This window comes from Saccopteryx bilineata, chromosome 1 (genome assembly GCF_036850765.1).
Source record: "Saccopteryx bilineata isolate mSacBil1 chromosome 1, mSacBil1_pri_phased_curated, whole genome shotgun sequence".
In the NCBI taxonomy this organism is placed as follows: domain Eukaryota; kingdom Metazoa; phylum Chordata; class Mammalia; order Chiroptera; family Emballonuridae; genus Saccopteryx; species Saccopteryx bilineata.
Window position 1 is genome coordinate 175,625,640 of NC_089490.1, and position 25,469 is coordinate 175,651,108.

The following is a 25,469-nucleotide window of genomic DNA, read 5'->3' on the forward strand; positions in this document are numbered from 1 at the left end:
ACAAGATATATTCCCACACATATCTGCTCTTCTTCAGAGAAACACTTTTTCAATAAGCTTTCTGTTCTTGCTATCACACTTCCTCAACTTCTCTGTTTTCTCTTACATATTTTTACCAAAGTTAACTTTGGCATTAATCTTCGCAAATATAATGATCATTTGCTAACCCTCATCATATCATACTGATCTCAGCAACATTTAATTCAGTATGTCATTTTGTCCTGCATCAAACTTTCTTACTTAGTTTCTGTAAATCTCTCTACCTTGTCTTGGTTTTCCTCCTTTGTTACTGGTGACCAATATTTATTTCCTTTGCTTCTTCTTTGTCCAACTCCTGACTTTTTAAAAGTTGAAATACAACTGAGTTGTAGTCTCAGCTCTCTGTTTTCCAATGTGTACTCATTTTAGAGTTTATGTCAACTATATAGAGTAAACTTGCTTTGTCTCTTTATTAATATACTTATAACTACTAAATGTATGTATCCTGCTCCAAACTCTCCTTTGATTTTCTGACTTATGTCCAACTGCATAAGTGACATCCTCCCTTGCTTGTCTAAAAGGAACTCAAATTTAACTAAACTTAAGTTCATATGCATTTGTATAAATATTCTTTTATACATGTATATTCTTTTATACATGTATTTGGAAGTGTATATATACACTTCCAAATCTATGTGTCCCCAAATGTTTCACATTTTAGTAAGGGACTCCTCAGATAATTTTTTATTTTTTGCTGAGTTTATTTTATTAATACTCTAAACTCCATTTCCAAATCACAGGGAATTGTTTAAGACAGACAGACAACTTGTACCACTGGCATTTTTGTCACCTTGATTCAATTCACTATTTTCTCAATCTCTTTTATTGGGCATTGGCAATAAGGTTCAAATTGACCTTATAGCTTCCTCCTTGCTTTTCTGTGCTGTTAAATTCTAGCTTAATCTAAAATCAAAACAAACAAAAATATCTAGCTTTGGCAAAACTTTTCTACTTCACTGTTCTATGAGTAAAACCATTTTAATTATTTTTCTATAAATTCACCAAGATCTTTAATTTATTATTCTGACCTCAATTGTAAATTTTGATTTGGCTGCCTGTTACATTATGATCTTCCTCTTGATTCCCTGACCTAAAGATAACTAAGTTGTTATCTCTATCTTTTAAGGGTTACTCACAAATAAATGTCTACACTTTCACTTATGTACTTTTGAGGCACAGTATTATGATTTAAATGAATGACAATCATCAAGGAAAATATATCTGGGACTTAAATTATTCTGAATCTTTGGGAAGTTTTTTTTTTAAAAAAAAAAAAACAGTATCAGTTGTTTCATTACTCTGCTTTTAAAATTATTTCTTTATGTTAAATTATTATGGATTTTTGAAAGTCATTGATTTATAGTAGAAACAAAGTAACAGTTTACATTTAGAAATTTCCAGTATTACTACACAGTGTTATGTTCGGACAATTTGTTACTGCCTTTTTTTATGTTATTTTGCATGTTATAACTCTGAAAAGAATTAGAGATAGCCCTGGCTGGTTGGCTCAGTGGTAGAGCTTTGGCCTGGCATGTGGAAGCCCCGGGTTCAGTTATTGCTCAGGGCACACAGTAGTGACCATCTGCTTCTTCATCCCTCCCTCTCCCACTTCTCTCTTTTTCTCTCTCTCCCTCAGCCATGGCTGGAATGGTTTGAGCATGTTGGCCGCAGGCACTGAGGATGGCACCGTGGCCTTGTCTCAGGGCCGAAAATAGCTTGGTTGCCGAGCAAAGGAGCAATGGCCCCAGAGAGGTAGTGCATCACCCAATAGGAGGCTTGCCAGGTGAATCCTGGTCTGGCGCATGCAGGAGTCTGTCTCTCTGCCTCTCTGCCTTTTACTTAATTAAAATTAAAAAAAAAAAGAATTAGAGATAAATGCATTATACAGGATGCATATTAAAACTATAATCACATTTTGGTTAAATATTATTTCTACATATCACAGATTTTAGTTCAACCTTGGACTGGCAGGCAAATCTGTGTGCAAACAATGGAAAGTTTTGCATCACTGTGTTTTTGCTAAAAAACTTACCAAAGAGGTGAAATCAACTACATTGAAAAATAATAGTTGTTGAAAAAAGTTTTTCACTTTGTAAGTTACATAAATATCACATTCAGCATTTGAAAATAGGGTACTGAGGAAATAAACATGATAAGTGAAGGTGTCAGTGAGAGGTAATGACTGATACAATATTTAAACAGCTTCAAGATAGAAGACAAATTATCTGAACTAATGTTCTCATTTTTTCTGTCACTACTGATTATTGTGCTTATAACTATTAATGAAATATTCATATAGCTGCAGAAAATATGAAATAAAATATTAAACTAAAATATTTAGTCTATAACTTGAAACTGAAGAAAAATGATATAACATAAAAATGTAAAACTAACATAAGTCTATGTATTTGAAATTTAAGTTTAATTTTTATATGTCACAAATGGGAAAATTTGACAAAAATTAAATGCAGTAAGAAACCAACTTAGTTAATAAAGTTGTATTTAGGGGGTGGGGGAGTAAAATAATTTTGTTATAGCTCCACTGATATTCTATTTAGATACTAAATAGAATTATATGTTATTCTATTATTCTATTATTGCATTATTCTATTATTCTATTATGCATTGTTCTATTATTCTATTAGATACTAAATAGAATTATGATTATGCATTATTCTATTTAGATACTAAATAGTATAGTGTTTTATTATTCTAATAAATAAAAAATTTATATAGTTTTGAAGATGATATTGTTTCATAAAATATATAAAAGACTGCACATAAAATAGAAGCTTTACAAGGTACCTTCCCCCCAAAATAAAATGCAATCTAAAAGCTAATGTGGATTAGCACACTACATTTACTGATATATTTTAAAATATTATTGGTAGACTAGTGTTTAAGCTTAAATTCTACAAGACTTATCTTAAAGAAAATAAAAAGTTAGAGTAAGACAACTAATTTTAAAAAATGAAATAAGAATGTCTCTTCAGATAATACCAGGGAAAAACAACACAATGTCAGCTCTCATTCAAAGAGCACACATATAGCCATAAAAGCAATATTTCCCAAGTTGTTATTGTTTGTGATGCACATTTAAGTGCACAGAACATTTGCCTTTATGGCAGTTTTATTCTCAGCACAGTAAAGCAAAAGGGTTTCTATTCAATTGACTTCTCATAAAAAGTTTAATTCCCTATTTGGCATGGGTTACATCTTGAGTTTCTTACTCCAGCTAAGATCTATACTCTGAGTAAGTAAATTCTGCTGTATGTAACACACTGACCTGGTGTCAGGGAGAGAGGAAATTGTACCTATTAAAAGTGACGTGGGATCGCAGCAGCTAGCGAGCCCTTTTCAAGGTGGGAGTGGGGATGAGAAATGACACTGAGACAAAACTGTCATAGTAAATAACAATACATCACATAAAAAGAAAGTATTATGCTGTGTTAAGTATCACCATAAAGTATTTCATGCCAATAAACAAATACTACAATAATGTATACCTCACTATAGACAGGTTTTTTAGTAATCAGATAAATATGAAAAAAAAATTAGAAAGATGTTATGTTAGTAATGTATTGTATGTTTTAGCTAGAGTTGTACAAATCATAAACCAGAAAGATAATTCTTAGTGAATTCATGTCTATATTTAAGAATCAGTAACAGTAAATGTTAAGCATATAACAGAAGTAGTAAAATACTTAACACAAAATAATGTTATATATAGTTTTAGATAGAATTATAAATATATAGAGAGATAAAAATATAAATATACTTATAGTTATATATATATTTTTAACCGAAGATTTTAATCTTAAATTTAAAACAAAGAATCAATATAAATGATTATAAAATATAATCTATTTTTCAAATTTAATCTATTTTAAATATTTAAGTATAAATACTAAATATAAATCTGATAAATTCATCATATAAAATAAATAGAACTTACTTTAAAGTTGAAATAATTATAAAAAAGAGAAATCTTACTTTCTTTAAAATTGTTTTCAGTTTCTGCTATATTTTTTCAGTACTACCTTTTTATTATTTTTTTTTATTTTGAGATTATTGTAGTCATGTGTTACAAGAAATAATACAGAGAGAGTCCACATATCCTCTTCTCAGTTGCTACCAATGGTAACATTTTGCAAAACTACACAGGTAGGCAAAAAGGAGTCAACAGTTGTTCATATGGAAAATAATACAATGATTATAAAGAATTAAACAAAAATAAACTCTGTGTTTTATGTACTCACAACTGTAAACCTACTTTTGCCAACCCCTGTCTAATATAATATCATAACCAGGATATCCACTTCAATACTATCTAGTAATCTCTCATTAATTTCCTGTTTCACTTATATCCATTTGTGTATCGGTGTGTGTATTCTACTCAATTTTATCATGTGTGTTTGTCCACCACAGCCAAGGAAATACAAAAGAATACAGATTTGCAAACATTTTAAAAAATGAATTAAAAAAAAGGAATTTAAAGCACTAGTAATCTTTTAAAGCAGAAGTTAACAAACTCTTTTTGAAAAGATCCAGATAAAGTAATTTTTAGGCTTTGCTGATCAAACTCTTGCTGTAACAACTACACAATTCTCCTTTTGTAGTGTAAAAAATCCCACAAAACAATTCTTAAATAGGTGTGGTTGGTTCCAACCATACTTGATTTAATTTGTTTCTTCCTTTTCACCATTACTGGTGAAAACTATTACTGGAAACTATAAATAGCTGAAATTCCACAGAAAAAGTTACAATCACAAGAATTTATTTTAGCTATCACAACAATGTCAGGCCTTTACCTATATAGAATCCTCTTTTATGCCCCAAAGTTGGCCAACTGTACACTTCTAAGACAGGCAATTTATTGTTTTGTACTCTAATACTTACTTCTGCTCTGCTGAAATAAAACCCTTTGATGGGTGATATATATGTTAGGCAAAACACCAAAACAAACAAGCCAACAAACAGCAGACTCACAAATTTTAAGACCCGGGAAATGTGCTAACTAAGTCAGAAAAATAAATGAAATTTTAATACTATATACACTGAGAAAGGGTTTTGAAGCCACTGCAGACCTAATAAATATGCTTAGTACAAGATCGAAGGACCAAAGTTTTCAAAGCATTGTGTATAATCTCATAAGAAAGGCAACATTCTTAGCTATATCCAGTTCATCTAGCTCCATGCTGATTTACATATTGAGTTCCATTATGCCTAAGCATCTAGCAATAAAGCAGAAATTTAAATACACCAGATTTTTTCTAACGTGGTATGTAATATCATCTATTTCCATATAATCAATTCTCTAGTGTCAGCTGGAAAAAATCTCTGCTGGAGAATATGATTCTAAATTAACTTAATAGCATATATTTACATAGTTTTAAAACATCATGCATCAGTGAAATAGAACAATTTCCACTGCATCATCTCAGGTCAAAATTATAGAAAAAAATATTCGTGTATGTGCTGTAAAGCACAATGCTAATAAAATCAATTTTAGTTATTTGTAAATAGATTTGATAGAAGTGAGGGATCAGTTGAACTTAAAACCAAACTAGCTGTTCATTCTGTCAGGGAAGAATATCTAATTTCATAAAATCATCTGAACACTAAGTAAAATGCATACAGGTCATACTGGTAAGAAAACTACCCTTAATTTTTTTCTTCCTCTATAGTAAAATGTTTCTAGTAGCCACAGCATTTTATTTGTATTATTTAAAAGCTCTGTGCATAATTTCTTTCATCACCTTAGAAACAATACTTTATGTATTCTAGCAAATTTGAAAAAGGACGAGGTTTAATAGTCACTTACCTTCATTGGTGAGCAAATGAAGTGTAACAACATGTTGTGAGCATAAATTAAGCTAGGAATTAAGACACCCAACAGATTTTTAAGTGTAAATATAGTTCAGGAATATTTTGAGAAATAGAGCCAAGGATTAGTAGTAAGGTTGATCACTGACCTATTCAAATAATAAAAATTCTATATATTTAACACTTCAGAATTGCAATCTGCATTATGAGTGTCAACAAGAGAGTATTCTCACCAGGACAAGTAAACAACAACAACAAAAATAACAAAATAAATTTAAACATAAATAAATCACTGAAGCTGTTCTGTGATTTATTTATATGACGTATTTAAAAAAAATGTCAAATTATTAAGTCAGCAGTACATTTCCACAAACAAGGACCAATGATTTTGTGTACCATGAAAATAAATACTAATACTTTCAAATTTTAAATTACAGTTGTCTCAGATTTACTAAATAAGTTTAGTATGGGTTCTAAGTCCTGTTTGCTTATTATAGTGGGCATTTCTGGGTTCTATATTGTTTGAATTATGTGGTATGAATGAAACCATTCTTTTTAATAAAGAGGAAATGAGATGTTAGCACAACATGACTTGGCATTCACTATTCCCTCAGTCCCACTCCAGGTGCTTTTCTCTGGGTGGATATGGCCTGTTGACTGAATTGGACAACCACCCCATGTCCCTAAGACAACAGCATGCTCGGGAAGCCATCTGGTGCAATGCTGTAAGCTATATTAAAATTTGAGTCGTATTTTGGCCAGCTTTGTTCACATAACTGAGATTCAGAATTATATCCACGTAGATTTCTACACACTTGCTGCTTACTGGCGTATCTGAGCTCACATTTTTTTTCCTATCATTTTTTAGACATTTGCTGATATAAAAATTATGCTAGAATTTTAATTTCAAAACGTTAATTGAGAGGAGAAAAAAATAGAGAGGGTGACCCTTTAGGTCCCCCTGCATTTACCTTTGAAGAAGCAGTCTTCATTGTGAACGATGGTAATCTTTTGTTTCTTCAGGCAGGCTGCTCTGTGCACCTCACAGTGGTTTTCATAGAATTCTCCATCAGATCCACACACAGGTTTGTAGTGCCGTTTGCAAAGGTTCATGCAGGTGCATTCTGCTTGCCCTGTCTCTCTGCTGATAACACAGTGCCTTCCCAAACCACAGTATTTATTTTCACAAGATCCCAAAGCGTCATCCTGAATATGGAATCCTGAGGGTAAAGAACAGAAAGTTTTTTCGATTTATATGTCCAAATAATATATATGTTCTGTTAAAGTTTCAAATTTTAAAAACTGTCTATTTAAGGGCAATCAGGTATCAGTTGTACTCAGTGGAGAACACACTTAAAATCGGCAGATGAACCTTTTCAGAACACTCCCGTCATTCTTCCCTTCCTCCCCTTCTCTCCTTGAGCTTTCTTCTTCTTCCCTAATGTGTAGTTTGGTCCATAGAACAAGGTCTCTAAAATTAAACTGAGTTCAAATCCTGGATCTACCACTTATTAGCTTTATATTCTTGGAAAAAATTACTTCTTTGTGCTAAACTGTCCATTTGTAAAAAGGGGATAGACCATCCCCTAGAATTGTATAAAATATCTAGGCTCTGTCTCATTGGCTCTATGGTAGAGCATTGACCCAGAATGTGGAAGTCCCAAGTTCAATTCCCGGTCAGGACACACAGGAGAGGCAATCATCTGCTTCTCCCTTCCCTTCTTTTTTTTTCTCTTTCTCTCTCTCTTTTCCTCTCCCAAAGCCATAGCTCAATTGATTCAAGTATGTCAGCCCTGAACACTGATGATGGTTCCGTTGAGCCTCTGCCTCAGGAACTAAAAATACCTCAGTTGCGAGCATGGCCCCAGATGGACAAAGCATTTACTCCAGCCAGTTACCAGGTGGATTCCAGCCAGGACGCATGTAGAAGTCTGTCTCTCTAACTCTCCTACTCTCACTTAAAAAAAAAAAAAATCTATACTCTCTGACACTATATTCCAATTGTTGAAAAAAATATTACATAAAATTTAAAACAAAAAATATAATTTATTGAATAAAGCTTTCTAAAAGTGTGACTTAAATAACTTATAATGACTTATTGAGATATTTTAGGATATTTTGAAAAATGCATTTAATTCAGTAGTTCTTGAAGTTTGGCATGCAATAGAATGCACCAGAGAAGTTGTTAAAGCATAGATTCTGCCTCTACTCAACTTTAGAGTTCTTGAGAGAGTAGGTCTGGGTACATCTCTAAATTTGTGTATCTGAGATTATAGGTGATGATGATACTGTTGCACTTGGTATCACTCTTCTGGATTTTTGACTTACTGAAATTCCAATTTACAATTAAAATAAATATAATACAGAGAAAAAGACCAGGTAAATAATTATAAAAGCTCTTTCATAGATGAGAAAAGATAAAATATTCATGTTATTATTAAAGCCACATATTATTGACTGCAAATATTTAGAAGAAATGAGATAAGATATGAAAAAATGATATGGAGCAAATGTTGCTGCCGTTATATTATTACTTTTTAATGTGCAATGTAGTACATTAAAAAAGAAAATCCAAAATTCTATCAATCATAATGATACAGTAATGACCAATTTTAATTTGGAATATCATTTTCCTTATCTTTATAGCAGTAGTTATAGTATAGTTAGTATAGTTATAGTATCTTTATAGCCAGTAGTTGATCTAATGCTTATAGGGTTCAAAATGAGGTTGCTATTATAACATAGGAATTTGACTCATAGGTGTATTTTGTATAATTTTATATCTAATATTTTCTTTATTTTACTAACAAAGATTTTCTTGCTTTTAAATAAAGAATTTAAGATTATCAAAACCAATTTATTTTTTATTGTCACAGAATGAGTTGAGGAACACTCTGCTATGAAATGAAGTCCTTTCTGTTATATCTATATGGTGAGCATCTCTCCTAGAGATGCTTCTCTTAATATTTTAATATCTCTCTTTTTAATATTTTTCTTCATAACGCTTTTACTCCAGTTCAGAGATTTATATTAGAGTATTGGCTATTTTGGAGAAGTTAATAAATTATTTTACACTAGCTAGAAGCTGTTTGTTGCACATAGCTGCTATAATTAAAGAAAATTTAATTAATGTAGATGTAATCCAAAAGAAAACTCATGTTATATAACTGAATAGCTAGATGTATCCTTTCTGTCAGTAATTATCCATGACTAATGCTGAACTTAAGTTTCAATCGAGATTAAATTAATCTGATCAACAAGTCAAAAATTTCTTTTACATAAATTCAGTGAGGTAACATGCTAAATGGATTTTAACCAAGCATTTATATCCTGCTATCTCATAAGTTTAAAAAATAATATTTGTTCCCACAAAAATGCTATATTTATATATTTTTTTTCATTTTTCCGAAGCTGGAAATGGGGAGGCCGTCAGACAGACTCCCACAGGCGCCCGACCAGGATCCACCCGGCACGCCCACCAGGGGGCGATGTTCTGCCCCTCTGGGGCGTCACCGCTCTGTTGCATCCAGAGCCATTCTAGTACCTGAGGCAGAGGCCAAGGAGCCATCCCCAGTGCCCGGGGCCATCTTTGCTCCAGTGGAGCCTTGACTGCGGGAGGGTAAGAGAGAGACAGAGAGGAAGGAGAGGGGGAGGGGTGGAGAAGCAGATGGGCGCTTCTCCTGTGTGCCCTGGCCGGGAATCGAATCTGGAACTCCAGCACGCCAGGCCGACGCTCTACCGCTGAGCCAACCGGCCAGGGCCAAAAATGCTATATATTTACCAAGTATATGATTTTATAATTTTTATGCCTTCAGAGGTTTACAAAAATCCTCCACCAACTTTCAAACAAACAAAAAGTACAACTTCATAGTTACAAAACAGTCTTGGGGATGTAAACTAAAGCATAAGGAAAATAGTTAAGAATATGGCAGAAACTATCTATAGTGCCAGGTGGATACTGGAAATACCAAGGGGGAACAATTATAAACTATATGACTGTCTAACCACTAAGTTGTACACCTGAAACCAATACAAAATAATATTGAAAGTAAACGGAAATTGAAAAAAAATACCTTTTGAGTCACCTAAAATATAAATAAAAAAAATAAAAAAAATAAAGCATTAAAAAATGAAAGATGTCAATTCATAAAGTAAAATAATTCTGCATAATTCTAAAAATAGTCTTTTTCAGATTCTAAATCATAAGTATATTCTCTTTGAGTTATTGATATAATATACTCTATCAATTAGGTATTTAAAGTGAATCTAAATTGAAACAAACTTTAATAAAATGTAATTATTTTTATGTGTAAGGTTGATACAGAATAGGTAAAAAGAATGGTCATTGACACTTTTTCTAGTGGCTCACACAGGGCATAAGACAGAATTTGAGATTGGCCCCGTAGAAAGACACAGTTTTAGGGGCACAGAGGAGAACGATATGGATTATATCAGGTAAGACCTCACAGATAATGTGTGAAACCACAGTTGAGTTACGTTTGAGGAATGAATTAGGAGTTCAGAGGATGATAATAGGAATAGACAGGGTAAGAAACAAACTGATGCTGAATTTAAAACACTAACAACAGAGAGAGGGAAGAACCAGAGTCTGATGAGGTAACTACCTGGAATAATTATAGTAGCAATAAATATAATTGATATAAAGTGCCAAGTTATTTGAGGTATTGTCTCGTAAAAATAAGTAGTAATAAAGTAAAAAATGTGAGCATTGTGTTAACTTTGATTTGTAAAAAAACAAAACAAAACAATTTCTGGTCAGAGAATAGGACTATAGTCTTTTATAGTCTTTGCTTTTCCACTTTATATTTGTCTGACCCCACCTGGGTATGATATTCAAGTGGTAAAATAAGAAGGAACTAATAAATCATCTTTGTCTTTACTTTCATACAAACAATGCGTTCATTCAAGAATGCTTGTCAAAACATAGCTTTCTAATAAAAGCTAATTTTTGAGAAATATATTTAGTTAGCTTTCTCTAGAATGCCTAATATTTAAATTTACCTCCACTGGACAACTCAGAATTCTCTTAATTTTAATATTTACATACTCTAGAAAAAGCCGCAACTATACTAGATGCAATATTATTTTTAACTTGGATTTTCTAAATTGATTTTTTTCCCCCTAGGATTTTGTCCTTTATTTTATTTTCATATCAGGTTAAAAGTTTAAAAAATGGCCTGACCAGGCGGTGGCACAGTGGATAGAACGTCGGACTGGGATGTGGAAGACCCAAGTTCCAGACCCCGAGGTCGCCAGCTTGAGCCCAAGGTTGCTGGCTCAAGCAAGGGGTCACTCGCTCTGTTGTAGCCCCCGGTCAAGGAACATATGAGAAATCAATCAGTGAACAACTAAGAAGCCGCAACGAAGAATTGATGTTTCTCATCTCTCTCCTTTCCTGCCTGTCCCTATCTGTCCCTCTCTCTGACTCTCTCTGTCTCTGCCACAAAAAATAAATAAATAAATAAATAAAAATAAAAGTTAAAAAAGTGAACTTTCACATTAGGGTCTTTATTTGTATTCCAACTGTCACTACAAGTATGATTACAGGCAAGTTAGAAAAACACTAAGTCTCTGTTTCCCCATCTAATGAGAACACAAAAAAATGTATTATTTAGATGAGTAAATAAATGGAGAAAATAATAACCATATTATCACATTGTTGTAGAGAAGATTATGTGAGGTGATGCAATAAAAGTGCTTGGCATAGACTATGTGTTAACAAATATTATTACTAAGAATTAACATTTAATCTGAATTTGGCATGTAAAATATGCTGGCTTAAAAACATCAGAATAAAGAGCAGCCTTTGACAATTCTAGATTCTGTTAAACCCATTGAAATGTATTTACAGGCCCTGGCCGGTTGGCTCAGCGGTAGAGCGTCGGCCTGGCGTGCAGGGGACCCGGGTTTGATTCCCGGCCAGGGCACATAGGAGAAGCGCCCATCTGCTTCTCCACCCCCCACCCCCTCCTTCCTCTCTGTCTCTCTCTTCCCCTCCTGCAGCCAAGGCTCCATTGGAGCAAAAGATGGCCCAGGCGCTGGGGATGGCTCCTTGGCCTCTGCCCCAGGCGCTAGAGTGGCTCTGGTCGCCGCAGAGCGACGCCCCGGAGGGGCAGAGCATCGCCCCCTGGTGGGCAGAGCGTCGCCCCTGGTGGGCGTGCCGGGTGGACCCCGGTCGGGCACATGCGGGAGTCTGTCTGACTGTTTCTCCCCGTTTCCAGCTTCAGAAAAATACAAAAAAAAAAAAAGAAAAAGAAAAAAGAAAAAAAAGAAATGTATTTACAGACATTAAAATGTGTACGTCCAAATAATATACTTAAAATTTTCTAAGGTATTCACTGAGATTTTTCCTTGTCTGTAAAAGAAAAGGAGAAGAAAAAAAGGCTCACATTTATATTATAATTTATTTTGATTTAAAATAAGTCTAATATTTTGGTAACATCACAGTACCCACATATGGAAAAGTTGTAAAACTCCACAGTAAATCCAAAATACAAATGCCTGTGGCACACTGTAAACTGTAACAAAACCACATTCAGTCCTCAAAAACATCATGCCAAGTGACGTTCAAGTAAATACTCCAATGCTGCAGAATACGGAGCCCAGTATGATATTTTTATGACCTTTGATGATTGGGTCATGTATTGCCTGTTGCTAATTTGTGTGTCAGTCAAAACAAGGCTGACTTACTAAAAGTTTTCAAGTTGTGCCCCTACTGAAAGACAGTTTAAATGATACCATATCTGTAGTTCAATGAATTTGGAATCATCTTTCTGGTCTTACTTCATACAATCCATTAGACTTCTGCAAACTCCTGCATGTAATTCGGCCATCAGATTTATTTTTAGAAAAGCAAATATAGGCCGGGGCTGGTTGGCTCAGCAGTAGAGCGTTGGCCCCATGTGTGGAAGTCCCAGGTTTGATTCCCAGCCAGAGCACACAGGAAAAACTCCAATCTGCTTCTCCACCCCTCCCCCTCTTCTTCCTCTCTGTGTCTCTCTTCCCTTCTCGCAGCCAAGGCTCCATTGGAGCAAAGTTGGCTGGGCGCTGAGGATGGCTCCATGGCCTCTGCCTCAGGCACTAGAATGGCTCTGGTTGCAACAGAGGGATGCCCCAGATGGGCAGAGCATCGCCCCCTGGTGGGCATGCCAGGTGGATCCCTGTTGGGCACATGCAGGAGTCTGTCTGACTGCCTTCCTGCTTCTAACTTCAAAAAAAATACAAAAAAAAAGAAGAAAAAAGTAAATATAAATAAAGGCTATGCAAGAGTCAAGGATTGATTTAGTTAAGTTTCATCCATTCAAATTATACTTTTTAATAAAAATAAATTTTTGCTAATATTGATGAATATTGATGTGTCATTTTAAAAAGTTTGATGATTTAAGATCATTATCTACTACGACATTTACTGATATTCTTTTTTTTTTTTTTTTTTTTTTTGTATTTTTCTGAAACTGGAAACGAGGAGAGACAGACTCCCGCATGCGCCCGACCGGGATCCACCCGGCACGCCCACCAGGGGCGACGCTCTGTCCACCAGGGGGCGATGCTCTGCCCCTCCGGGGCGTCGCTCTGCCGCGACCAGAGCCACTCCAGCACCTGGGGCAGAGGCCAAGGAGCCATCCCCAGTGCCCGGGCCATCTCTGCTCCAATGGAGCCTTGGCTGCAGGAGGGGAAGAGAGAGACAGAGAGGAAGGAGGGGGTGGGTGGTGGAGAAGCAAACGGGCGCTCCTCCTATGTGCCCTGGCCGGGAATCGAACCCGGCTCCCCTGCACGCCAGGCCGACGCTCTACCGCTGAGTCAACCAGCCAGGGCCTACTGATATTCTTAACTGCAGAATTATTTTAATTATGACAGCAGAATACTAAAAGAGCCTAAGATACATTCTCAAAACTTACTTCAACCTCAGTCTGTGACATTTGTGAGAAAATACACAAAGATTTTTTCCTAATCATTACTTTTCTCCTTTCCATGTGCCACCTAGGAGCCAAAATTCCTCTATTAATTTAGCATCTCTAGCTTATTGAGGACTTAGAATAGAAAGTATGGTTACATGCTTAACAGATAAAAATACTTTCATCATTTGTGTGACTTATCTCATTTAATCATTTTACTTAGTAAGTGGAACTGCCTTGACATTACAGATAGATCAGGTAGATAGATGAACAAGCAGGTTGATAACACACACAGATCATAGTTGAATACATGGCATTTAAGACCTTCTTTGAGATGACTGTGATTATTAAAAGCAAAATATTCTAAACTTCTTTCGTCCTGTAAATGTTTTGAGTGATTTTAAAAGCATCTTATTTCTTATTTAAAGCAGTAGCTAGATAATTCTTAAATAATGTAGATATTTTCACACAATGGTAAAAATATTAAAACAGGAAAATAAAAATATTTAAGTAAAAATCAAACATTATAGAAGGGTAGATTTGGTTAGATGATCCTCATATCATAATAATGGTGATTGTTAGAGTCAGACCAGCCATATGGCTAATAGGAAACCGAGAAGAGATAAAGACATAGCAATTTCTGTTATGATTATAGAAACACATGAGTGCTAGAAGAAAATTGCTTTTGAATTTAAATGTTTGAATTTTAAAATCTACTTAAATTTATTATTTTTATGCTTTATTTCTTTTGAAAAAAATTTTTGTTATCAAAGTATTTTTAATGCCTTCTCTCTATCTCTCTTTTTTTTAATTAATAGACTTTATTTGTTTAGCACTATTAAGTCCACAGCAAAACTGAGTGGAAATTATAGAGAGGTCTATACGCCAGTTACAAAAGGACAAATACAGTATAATTTCAGTTTTGTGAGATTAAAGTAGAGAAACCATACAGACATAAAGTAAAAATTAGAATGAGTTTCATCCCCAAAATAATCACCTTCCCCTTCTTCTTACTAGAAGCAGGAGACACAAATAGGTGTTTTGCAGACATGATAGGATGCAAAAACAGAAGCTACAATATACAAATAAATGCAGCAACATTGTACACTCACTGGAGAGCATCCATTGTTTACTCCCACAATCACAAGGCAGACTGGGCACTGTGGTTTTCTGCCACTGCCCAGCATCCTGAAAGTATTGTACCACGTGTTGTAAGTTCAGGAAAAGCTCAAATCTTAATTTAAATACAGTTTATACTAAATGCATATTGCTTTGTACCATCATAAAATCAAAAACTGTAGGTTGAACCTTTGTTAGTCAGGGAATATCTATCTATCATCTATCTATTTATCCATCATCTATCTATCTATCTATCTATCTATCTATCTATCTATCTAAAATCTCATCTGGCCTATGTCTTGTGATGATTTCTAGTCTTTGGTCTTATTGATTTATTTCTGTTCTTTGCTCTGATTGATCTCTCTATTCTGTAGCTCTACAAACACTTTGTCACTCTGTTTATTATATTCCACTTTTTGAAAAACCAAGTTGGTTTTTCAAGTTATTCTATGTTTATGACTTTTACATATTTGGGACTCTTCATTTTTCCACAAAATAAAATCAATATTTTTTACTTACTCAAATGAAAGCTTTTTCAGTTATTTTAAAAGATTATTTCATTGATTTTATTGGTTAATTGAGCAGTTTTCTCAGCCTTCTGAATATTATGATACTGGTATTATTCCCGTCATTGGTTTTTGGTTAGTTTTAAACCATTAATAAACTCTCTACAAGTTACAAACAAAACACTACAATACATTGAGACATTTTTATAAATCTTTTAATTTTCATATGATTACTTTTTTTACATACACCTTCATATCATGTATAATTTGCTTAGGTAATAATACTGTGTTTCCTTCACTTTACATGCTGGCAGGCAGATGTGACAGTTTTAGTGGAAGTGTACAAATTATTTCATGATTTGGCATCTCATTCTCTCTATCTGCCAACATATTTGGCATCAAAGTTCCATTCCAGGGGTTTCTCTCATTATGCCGCTTAGGCTGCAAGTCCACTGGATCCCACTGAACTGATATTTTATGGTGTTTATAACTTGGTGAATATTCTCGTTTGTTCTCTGCACCATTGCCTTCTGCAATACAGAGATTATGCTATAGAATTCTCTACACAAAGGCAATCACCTAATTACTAAAAAGTATATAAGATGCACATCATTTGTTTAGGTTCAAAATAGCTTTATATAATATCAGAGATATGAGAAAATTAAAACAAATACTTTATAAAGTAAAAAAGTAATGGGAGATATAAAGTTATATGAACTTTAGAGGAAAAATACATTGATTTTGAGGAAAACATACAACCATCCTAATAGAAGTCAGATTTGATCAGGGTTTTAAAAAATGGTTAGGATTTTGACAGGTAGAAATTGATTGAAAAAGGAAAACAAATTAAAGACAGGAGAGCAATACTTTGATTCCCATAAAACTCAACTCTGCTGTCATTTATAGTACCCAGTCAAGGGATTTTAGAGTGATACTTTCCTAAATTGTTAAGGCAATCCTTATTATTCCAATAAAGGAAATCTAGCAAAACCCACCATATCTCTTCTTAAAGAGTTTATTTTTAAATAATTACGTACCATATATTTTTTTAATTATTAAAAAGCAGCACCAATACAGTTAATTCTTCTATGTGGTTAGTTCTTTGAGTGGTAGCTCTGAAGTGGAGAGGAATAAAAAAATCTCCAAATCAATATGCTAAATAAAGCATTTTCATAAGCATTTTTCCTAAGTATTTTCTCTTCTTTGATCATTGTAACAAACATTTGAAATAAGTGCTATTTGTTTCTTGTTTTATATATAATGAAGAAACTAGCTGAAAATGATTAATTGTCATGTCTTAGGTAACATAACTGGTAAGTGATAGTTTCAAGGTTTCAAACTCATGTCTGAGCAATTAACCATTAAGTATTCTATCTGGATTTTGTTTCTATTCATTGTTAAAATTCTGGTGGGATATATAAGAGATATACTGTAGAAAATGGTAACTATTAAAATGAGCTTAGTAGAAAGTAGAGGGCCTTGGCCAGATAGCTCAGTTGGTTAAAGCATCATCCCAAAGCACAGAGGTCACTGGTTCAATTGCCAATCAGGGCACAAACAGAAACAGATGAAAGTTACTGTCTCTCTCTCTCTCTCCTTTTCTCTCTCTCTAAAATCAATAAAATAATAAAATAAAATAAAATAAAATAAAAGAAAGTTGGAATCTGAATATGACAACCATCCACATAAAAAAAGAGATGAAGTTATAAGTGAATGTGTTGTAAGAAAACAAATATATATACAAGGGCAAGTTCAAAATAGCAACTGGCCTTTGGAAGAGCTTTCAAGAGGATTGGGAATACCTTCACCCTTCATTATAGAAAAACTGGAACTAGTAACTTTAAAAAATGTCATTTACTCACTAGTGGTTAGAAGCATTGGACCTGGAATCCTATAATCCTACCGCATGGGTTAAAACCAGGTGCCATCAGTAACTGGTTATGTAATCTCGGAAGTTTTCTTGTTCTATTTTTTTTTTTTGCTTTAGTTTTTTCATCAATAAAATATATGGTAACAGAACTGGTTTCAAATAGTTATTATAAATTAATACATACACACCCCTTAAAATAGTACCTGTTAAATAATAACTGAAACATTCATGTTAGCCATTATTAATATCAATATAATTGTTACTGTTATTTTATATTATTTTAATAAGCAACCCAAAAAAAGTAGGTAATTTTCAAAGGAGTTATAACTCAAAATCCATGTGCTATTTAATATTCATTGAAACTATTTAATATGATAGGCCCCCAAGTTAGCCCAAAACTCTACTTAGCCAGCAATGATTCAATAGTATGGTATCATATTGCTGATACTTTTAGAAAATAATTATTGGCCCTGAATGGTTGGCTAAATGGTAAAGTGTTGCTCCAGCATGTAGATGCCCTTGATTCGATTCCTGACCAAGGTGCACAGGAGGAGTGCCCATCTGCTTCTTCACTCTCCCCTTTCTTGTCTCTCTTTCTCTCTCTCTCTTTTCTCCTCCTGAAGCAAGTTGGCCTCGGGCACTGAGGATGGCTCCATTGCCTCTGCCTCAAGCTTTAAGAAAAGCTCAGTTGCTTAGCAATAAAGCAACGCCCAGATGGGCAGAGCATTGCTCCCTAGTGGGCTTTTCTGTGGATCCCGGTCGGGGCGCATGTGGGAGTCTGTCTCTGCCTTTCCGCTTATCACTGAATAAAATAATAATTTGTTATTATTATTATTATTTATGAAATGTTTTTAAACAAATGGGGCCAGCTATTTAACTTTGGCGCTCACGACCATATTTTTTCTTATGTAGAAAATTTTCAGTCCAAGTTGTCAACTTATCAAATAATGAAAGTGACAACTCTTCCAGTTCTTACTTAATGATTCTTTTTGGCACAACAGCTCCAATTCGGCAGGGCATTTGTAAGAGGTCAGTAAAGAGAAGAATGAGAACATTAAGGTAATAGGAAGACAAACACTGGAGACTAATTGTTCCTCTCAATTTTTAAAATATTTTATCTATTGATTTTAGAGACAGGAGAAAGAGAGAGAGAAAGAGGGGAGGAGCATGAGGCTGTGGCCTCTTGTATGTGCCCTGACCAGGCAAGACCAGGACCTCGGACCAGTGACCTCAGCCCTCCAGGCTGACACCTTATTCACTGTGCCACCACAGGTCAGGTTTTCCTCTCAAGTTTGATTCCTAGAGAATTTTGGTTTATAATTTATTCTCTGTTATTGGGTACACAACATCAATGGTGCAGAACTTCTTGCCTTTCCTCAACAAGGAGTATACAAGGTCAAGCACCCCATGATGTCTTTCTAGTAAAGGAAATCCTATTCTGTGTCATAAGCATCTGATCATCAATGACTGTCCTCACAGACCTAAGGAAGTTGGTGGTCACTGAACGCATCTCTTTAATCAAAGTTCTGATAGACATCTGGAGCTACACAGTTAAAGCCATCTCTCTATCACCAAGAAGAGGTAACTAAAGGTTGGCTTGTTCATAGAACAGGCCCTACTAGAGTAGATTAGGACTTTTATCAAGCTTCTGGGTATCACATTCTGCCTTATTTGCACATGACTTCGTTGCTTCTGAGTTTCAGTCTTTTTTTTTACATATATTATTGTAGTTTCCTTATATTCAACTTCTGTCGAATGAGGCCCAATTAACAAATTTTCTTCTGACATTATTTAAAAAACTAAAACGGAAACTACTTTCACCTAACACATGGCTTCCTTTAATTAAATATAGATTAAAGTTTCTGGGTAATTGTTACTTTAGATGTTGTAGAAATTAAGGAAATAATACTTTCTTTTTTTACATATATTTTAGACACATATAATATATGTAATCTAAGTATATGTATGTTTATTTAGGGTAGGTAATTTAAGTATGTATTTGTTCACTATAGTATTATATATTATATATACACTGGTATACTTATTTTTTTCTATGTGCACTTCTGGTTTACTTCAGCATGTTTAACATCATTTGGCTTACTGCTTAAATCCATCAAAACTTCTAAAAAGTTATTTTAAAAGGTGTATATAAGGATGAGAAGAACTAGAGAAAAGAAAACAAAATGTTGGAAGTCTGAAAGTATATAGCTAAGTGGGAACTGACTTAGCAGCCCTAATAAAGATAAATTTAAAAATTCAGAAGATAATCACAAAAATCTTATTTACTGTACAGATTCCTCCAAAAAGTGCATAAACAAGCAATACCAACTACTTCAGGAAGTGAGAGTGACAGTGATTTTAAAACAAGAGGCATGCTGAAACTGAGAAGTTGTTAAATTACTAGATCTTTTCCCCTGCATGGCCCTGTTAGAAGCTGGAGGCATTAACCATATGAGATCTGAATACTGAATGCTGAATGCAGAGGATCAGTTCCCTCCCCCAGTGCTTTCTACCCAAGCATCAGCAAACACATTGACAATTATAGGCATAGCTTTCAGACAAGTAATTCAAACTCTTGGGGGGTGGGGGTTGTACCCAGGGAGTTATCTAAAAGTGATCCACCCAGGTCATCCACAGTGAAGTCTAAATTTGTAAATCTTACCCAGCCTGACTGCAGTGGCGCAGTGCATAGAGCTTTGGACTGGGATGCAAAGAACCCAGGTTTGAAACATCAAGGTCGCCAGCTTGAGCATGGGCTCATCCAGCTTGAACACGGGCTCACCAGCTTGAGTGTGGGATAATAGACATGTCCTCATAGTTGCTGGATTAAGCCCAAAGGTTGCTGGATAAGCCCAAAGGTTGCTGGCTTGAAGCACAAGGTTGTTGGCTTGAGCCCAAGGTTCCTGGTTTGAGCAAGGGGTCACTTACTCTGCTATAGCTTCCCCCATAAAGACACATATGAGAAAGCAATCAATGAATAACTAAGAAGCAGCAACAAATAATTGATGCTTCTCATCTCTCTCTCTGTCTATCCCTATCTGTCCTTCTCTTTGTCTCTCTCTCCATCTCTGTCAGAAATAAAACAAAACAAAACAAAAAACCTTACCTAGTGCTCAGAAATTGAAATCAGCTATTTGATGTTCTTTCTCTTAATAAAAAAAAACAGAAAACCAGTAATAATTGGACATCTGGGTAAACTGTATAAGATGGAAAATAAAGCTAAAATAAACAAATAGATAAAACCAATATAAAATAAAAAATATTCAGGGAGAAAAGCATCATAAATAATCCAGTATTTATACCCTCATAGAAATAAAGTTAATTCCTGAAATAAGAGTAAAAAGAACCTGTATTAAAAATAAAGAACAATTGGAATTTAAAAACCTGATAGTGGCCCTGGCTGATTGGTTCAGTGGTAGAGCATTGGAGAGGCATGTGGATGTCCCAGGTTCAATTCCTATCTGCTTCTCTACCTGTCCCACTTCACTCTCTCTCTCTCCTTCCTGCAGCTATGGCTCAAAGGGTTCAAACAAGTCGGTCACAGTCTCTGAGGATGGCCTCAGGTGCTAAGAAGAGCTCAGTTGCTAAGCAACAGAGCAATGCCCAGATGGACAGAACATCACCCCCTAGTGAGCTTGCCAGGTGGATCCCTGTCAAGGTGCATGTGGGAGTCTGTCTCTGCCTCTCCTCCTCTCTCTGAATAAATAAAAGGAAGGAAGGAAGGAAGGAAGGAAGGAAGGAAGGAAGGAAGGAAGGAAGGGAGGGAGGGAGGGAGGGAGGGAGGGAGGGAGGGAGAAAGAAAGAAAGAAAGAAAGAAAGAAAGAAAGAAAGAAAGAAAGGGAAAGAAAGAAACAGAGAGAGAAAGAAAGAAAAAAGTAAAAGAAAAAATCTGAAAAGTTAAAGAGGAAGTCTGGACAATAAAGTTAAGACTATCTTACTGAAAATAATAAATAGAAAAAAAATGATTACACATCAGAATAAAAATATAAAACAAAAAAGATATTACTTCCAGAATATCAAAGTCCAAAGAAAATAAGGTCCAGATGGACAAGGAAGTAAAACAGATGGTAGGAAATAATTAATAAAATTATTAAAATATTTCCCAGAATTAAAGGAAATGAATTACCAAATTCAGAGTTCACCCAGTACCCAGTAAAATGGATGAGAATAGACTCAAACAATGACATATTGTAAAATTTTAAAATATTGAAAACAAAGAGAATTTTCTACAAGTTTCCAAAAAGAAAAACAAAATGTTCAGTCATACAAAATGGATTAATTATCTAAATTCTCAATGACAGGGAAAGCCAGAAAGCTGAAAACCAAAAGCTTGTGGTGGTGAAGTCCACGAGCCTGCTATCCCTTCTACGTCCTGATCCTGGAGACACATTTCTCTGTCTTTGGATGTATTTCTGCTTTGATTTACTTTTGAGAGCTGAGGGTATAAAATGATAACCTCAGAAGCAAAAGAATGCAAAGACCTCTCTCTGGAACTATATGACTGCTCTACTTGACCCCCTGATTCATACTATAGCCCTGCCAGTTGTCCGACCTATAGCAAATACCCTGGCCTTTTTATCATATTCTGATATGGTGACTCTTCTGAAATCATCCCCCCTTTCTACCAACAAATCTAGATTCTTTGTCTAACTCATGCTTATCATATAGGTTTTATATTACATGTCTTCTTATCTAAAAGACTTAACTTATACCCTTCCTTTATAGCTCTCCTCACACTACTTCACTACTAGAGTATATTGCACCACCACCACCAGCAGCAGCACTCCTAAGTATCAATGAACTTTTGTAGAACTTTGTGTTTTTCTCCATAGCATCTAAACAAAACTGTGCTATAAGGTTACTTGTTGAAATCTGTGTCTCAATAATTTGTCTTCTAAGGGAGCAAATACTATTGGTTTGTTCAACAACTGTATTCTCAGGACTTAGCAGAGTTTCTGGTGATGTTTAGTAAGTGAATAAGTGAATACTTGATATAGTATATGATGTTATACGCCAAAATGTAAAAAATAAATAAATAAATAAAAATGCATCATTAAATTCTACTATATTATTAAATTAAATATATATATATAATTTTAAAGTAATATATATTATAGATAGATATTCAGCAAATATGATTCTACAAAATTTCTATAGTTGGGGTACAAATTTTATCTCTGAGAAAAATTACATAAGAAAATCTGCCATGTAAAACATTGGTACATATTTTCATCTTTTCTGTGTCACGGCTGATTAAAATATACCATCAGTAGGCTAGAGTAGTACAATGTTTAATGTTGAGAAATAATAAACTGATTAAATAATACAAGTTTATTAACATATTTATTCCTTTGACATAGAATTGATAGTAAAGAAAAAATTACTTGGCATGAAAGACCATAGTCTAATAGATCAATAGGAGATGAAATGACAAAAGTGACAAGAGAAAAATTCTGAGATGCCCTCAATTAAATTACAGCGAGCAGAAGAATAAGAGAAAAACAAAACAAAACAGGGTATTTCACCTGTTAATAGCTGGGGGTCACCTAATAATAGACTGGTCCACATTCCTGCATGTATATTGAAACTCGGAATCAAGTTCTGTAGGGACCACCCCATGCCACTGCTCCCTGCTTAGGCATGAATTTACAGGACTATTGCTCACAACCAATCAAATGCAGTAAACATTTCTGTCTTATGAACTGTACACCTATTTTAGAACTGATCCCCCTCTACCTTTTCCCATCCACCCTATCTGTAGCCAATAAAAATTCTTTCAAGAAAACTTACATCTTTCTTTCCCAAAATATAGTTTCTAAAAGAGCCTATCAACTCCAGGAAGGCCCTGTGCCCTGCTGCTGGTTGTTCAGACTGCATGCCCAGGACCTGGTCCTTTTCTGGGTTGCATTTAGCTCAATAAACATTATCTTAAAAAAAAGCTGTTGGCCATGGAAGCTTTTGTCTAACAAAGTAAACAGGCAAAACCTTTCTAAGTGCTGATTTCTATGCCTAAAATGTATCACTAGAATCAAAAAAAATATTTTTAATATTTTATAATATATATTATATAAATATAGCTGACATGAATTTTACTTCGTAAAATATGTTGTATATCCCTAGGTTCCTTTCCCAAATCCTCATCTCCAAATTATCACTTTTATTTAAAATTATCTATTATTTATCATTTGTGACACAGAACATATGAAAAATAAAGATTTATAATATTTATGAAGGGGAACAAAATAGGGCATCCTAAAATATTGATTATATTAAACTGGTTTATTTTTAAGAAACAGCAGACAAAAAGAGAACATTTCAAAACAAGTAGAAGTTACCCTTTTGTACAAGACATGTATGTATATTTACAGGGGGACTCTCTATTTGTAAGGGTGTCTCCCTCCCTGTACCAGGAAGAGAAGGATATTTAAATCTCTAGAAATTTTTATTAAAGAAGAAAGCAAGGTCTTAAATCTACTTATCGACCTAACCTTTGTTTACTATGCCTTTCCTGGTAATCTTCCATAAGGGGCCTAAAATCCTATGTTTTTAGCTGGAAGTGATATTTAAGGCTGTAAGTTGGACAGTTCAGGGAGTTCCTCAGTCTTCCTGGGTCTCTCCCATGTATTCAGAAGGCATACATATTATAAAATTTGTTTGTTTTTCTCCTGTTAATCTGTCTCTCACTGAGGGGAGTGAGGGATTGTCTCAGCTAAGAATTTAGAAGGGTAAAGGTAAAGTTATTTTTGTCCTCCTCTACACTAACTAATTTCCAACCATGCTGGGAACAAATATATAATGAAACAAGAGTGTCTGCACAACCCAGATATGATGCTAACAGCAGGAAAATAATTTGGAAAACTCTAAACACTCAGTGATAGAGTTGGGGAAACTAACTCAGTCCTGTCTTTCCATAGTATTTATTTCAGGTGATGCTTTTATTTGTATGTAGGAGAACTTGATTCACTGTTTCATGAAATGCTTTTATTTGTATGTAGGAGAACTTGATTCACTGTTTCATGAAATATTTTGTTGTTGCTATTAAAATAATCTAGCAACAAATGTTTCTGATTAGTCAAAGAATGGCAACTATTACAATATTTTTCAAAGCCAAATGCTGCATTATATGGGATATATTTCAGGTAAAATTTACCTTATATTAAACAACAAGATTGCTAATTTTTAGATTTTTTATATGAGGGAGAATTCTATACACATCATTTTCTCCTTTCCTAATACCATAAACTACAAATGAGGAATGAAAATTCCTGAAGCAGGATGGCACAAAATTATCAGGGTCTGAAATAAGAGAAAGGTATAAACAAAAAAAATGAAACTCTGAAACAACAGAGACAGAGAAAGAGAAATTTAAGACTATTTCACACTTTCATATCATAATTTTAATTAAAAATTTTGCTAACAATCTTTTCCTGTTTCGATCAATATTATCAAAATTACATATGGATAAAATATTTTAGTATATATTTACACAAAATGATATAACCTAAGCTTATCAGTGGTTTCTTTATAGACTCATATACTGCTCACAAAAATTAGAGGATATTCCCAAATTAATATTAAGTGATAAAAAAGAAGCATTTGATTTCTTTAAAATTAAACAAGAACATCAGAAAAGCAAATGACAAGTCAAAGTTGTTCGATTATGCAAATGAACACAAAACCAACTTTTATTTCATTGGTGACAATGCACTATACAGAAGGCTGAAAGCACTGGAGTATCTGCACGTTCCCTGATCCCCTAATTTCTGTGAGCAGTGTATATTTCCTCCTGCACACTTTAAACCACATTTCAAATTTCTTTGTCAGAACTATTTATAAACCACTCTAATGTGTTCATTTATTGACTTATTTTTGAAATGACATTTATAAATTTCATGGCCTCCAATTTTGTCTGGTGACTTTCAAACTTTCAGTCATACCTGGTTAATTTAGTATTCATTAATTGCTATCCTTCACCCAATTATTTCTATTAATATGGCTCTGAAGATATAAAGTGTTAACCAAATCGTTGAATAAGATAGCCCTCTAATGAGCAAATCCAGAGCATTATGTTTTTAAGTTAATTAAACAAGGAGGCCATCAGACTGATGAGATTCTGATGTTGTGGCAGCCTACATAAGGAAACCAACATCTAAGCCTGTGAATGCCTTAACATTACAATCAAATCATTTCTTT

At 34.3% G+C, this 25,469-nt stretch overlaps 1 protein-coding gene across 3 annotated transcripts in view; it reads right to left on the reverse strand.

Moving 5' to 3' along the window:
- The window catches only part of FSTL5 (follistatin like 5), a 699,550-nt gene that overhangs the window by 432,416 nt on the left and 241,665 nt on the right, over positions 1-25,469 (reverse strand). For all 3 annotated transcript variants that reach the window (XM_066280005.1, XM_066280011.1, XM_066280003.1), the window contains one exon: positions 6,837-7,085. In XM_066280005.1, the coding sequence (XP_066136102.1) occupies positions 6,837-7,085 (249 nt within the window). The remainder of the gene's footprint in view (positions 1-6,836; positions 7,086-25,469) is intronic.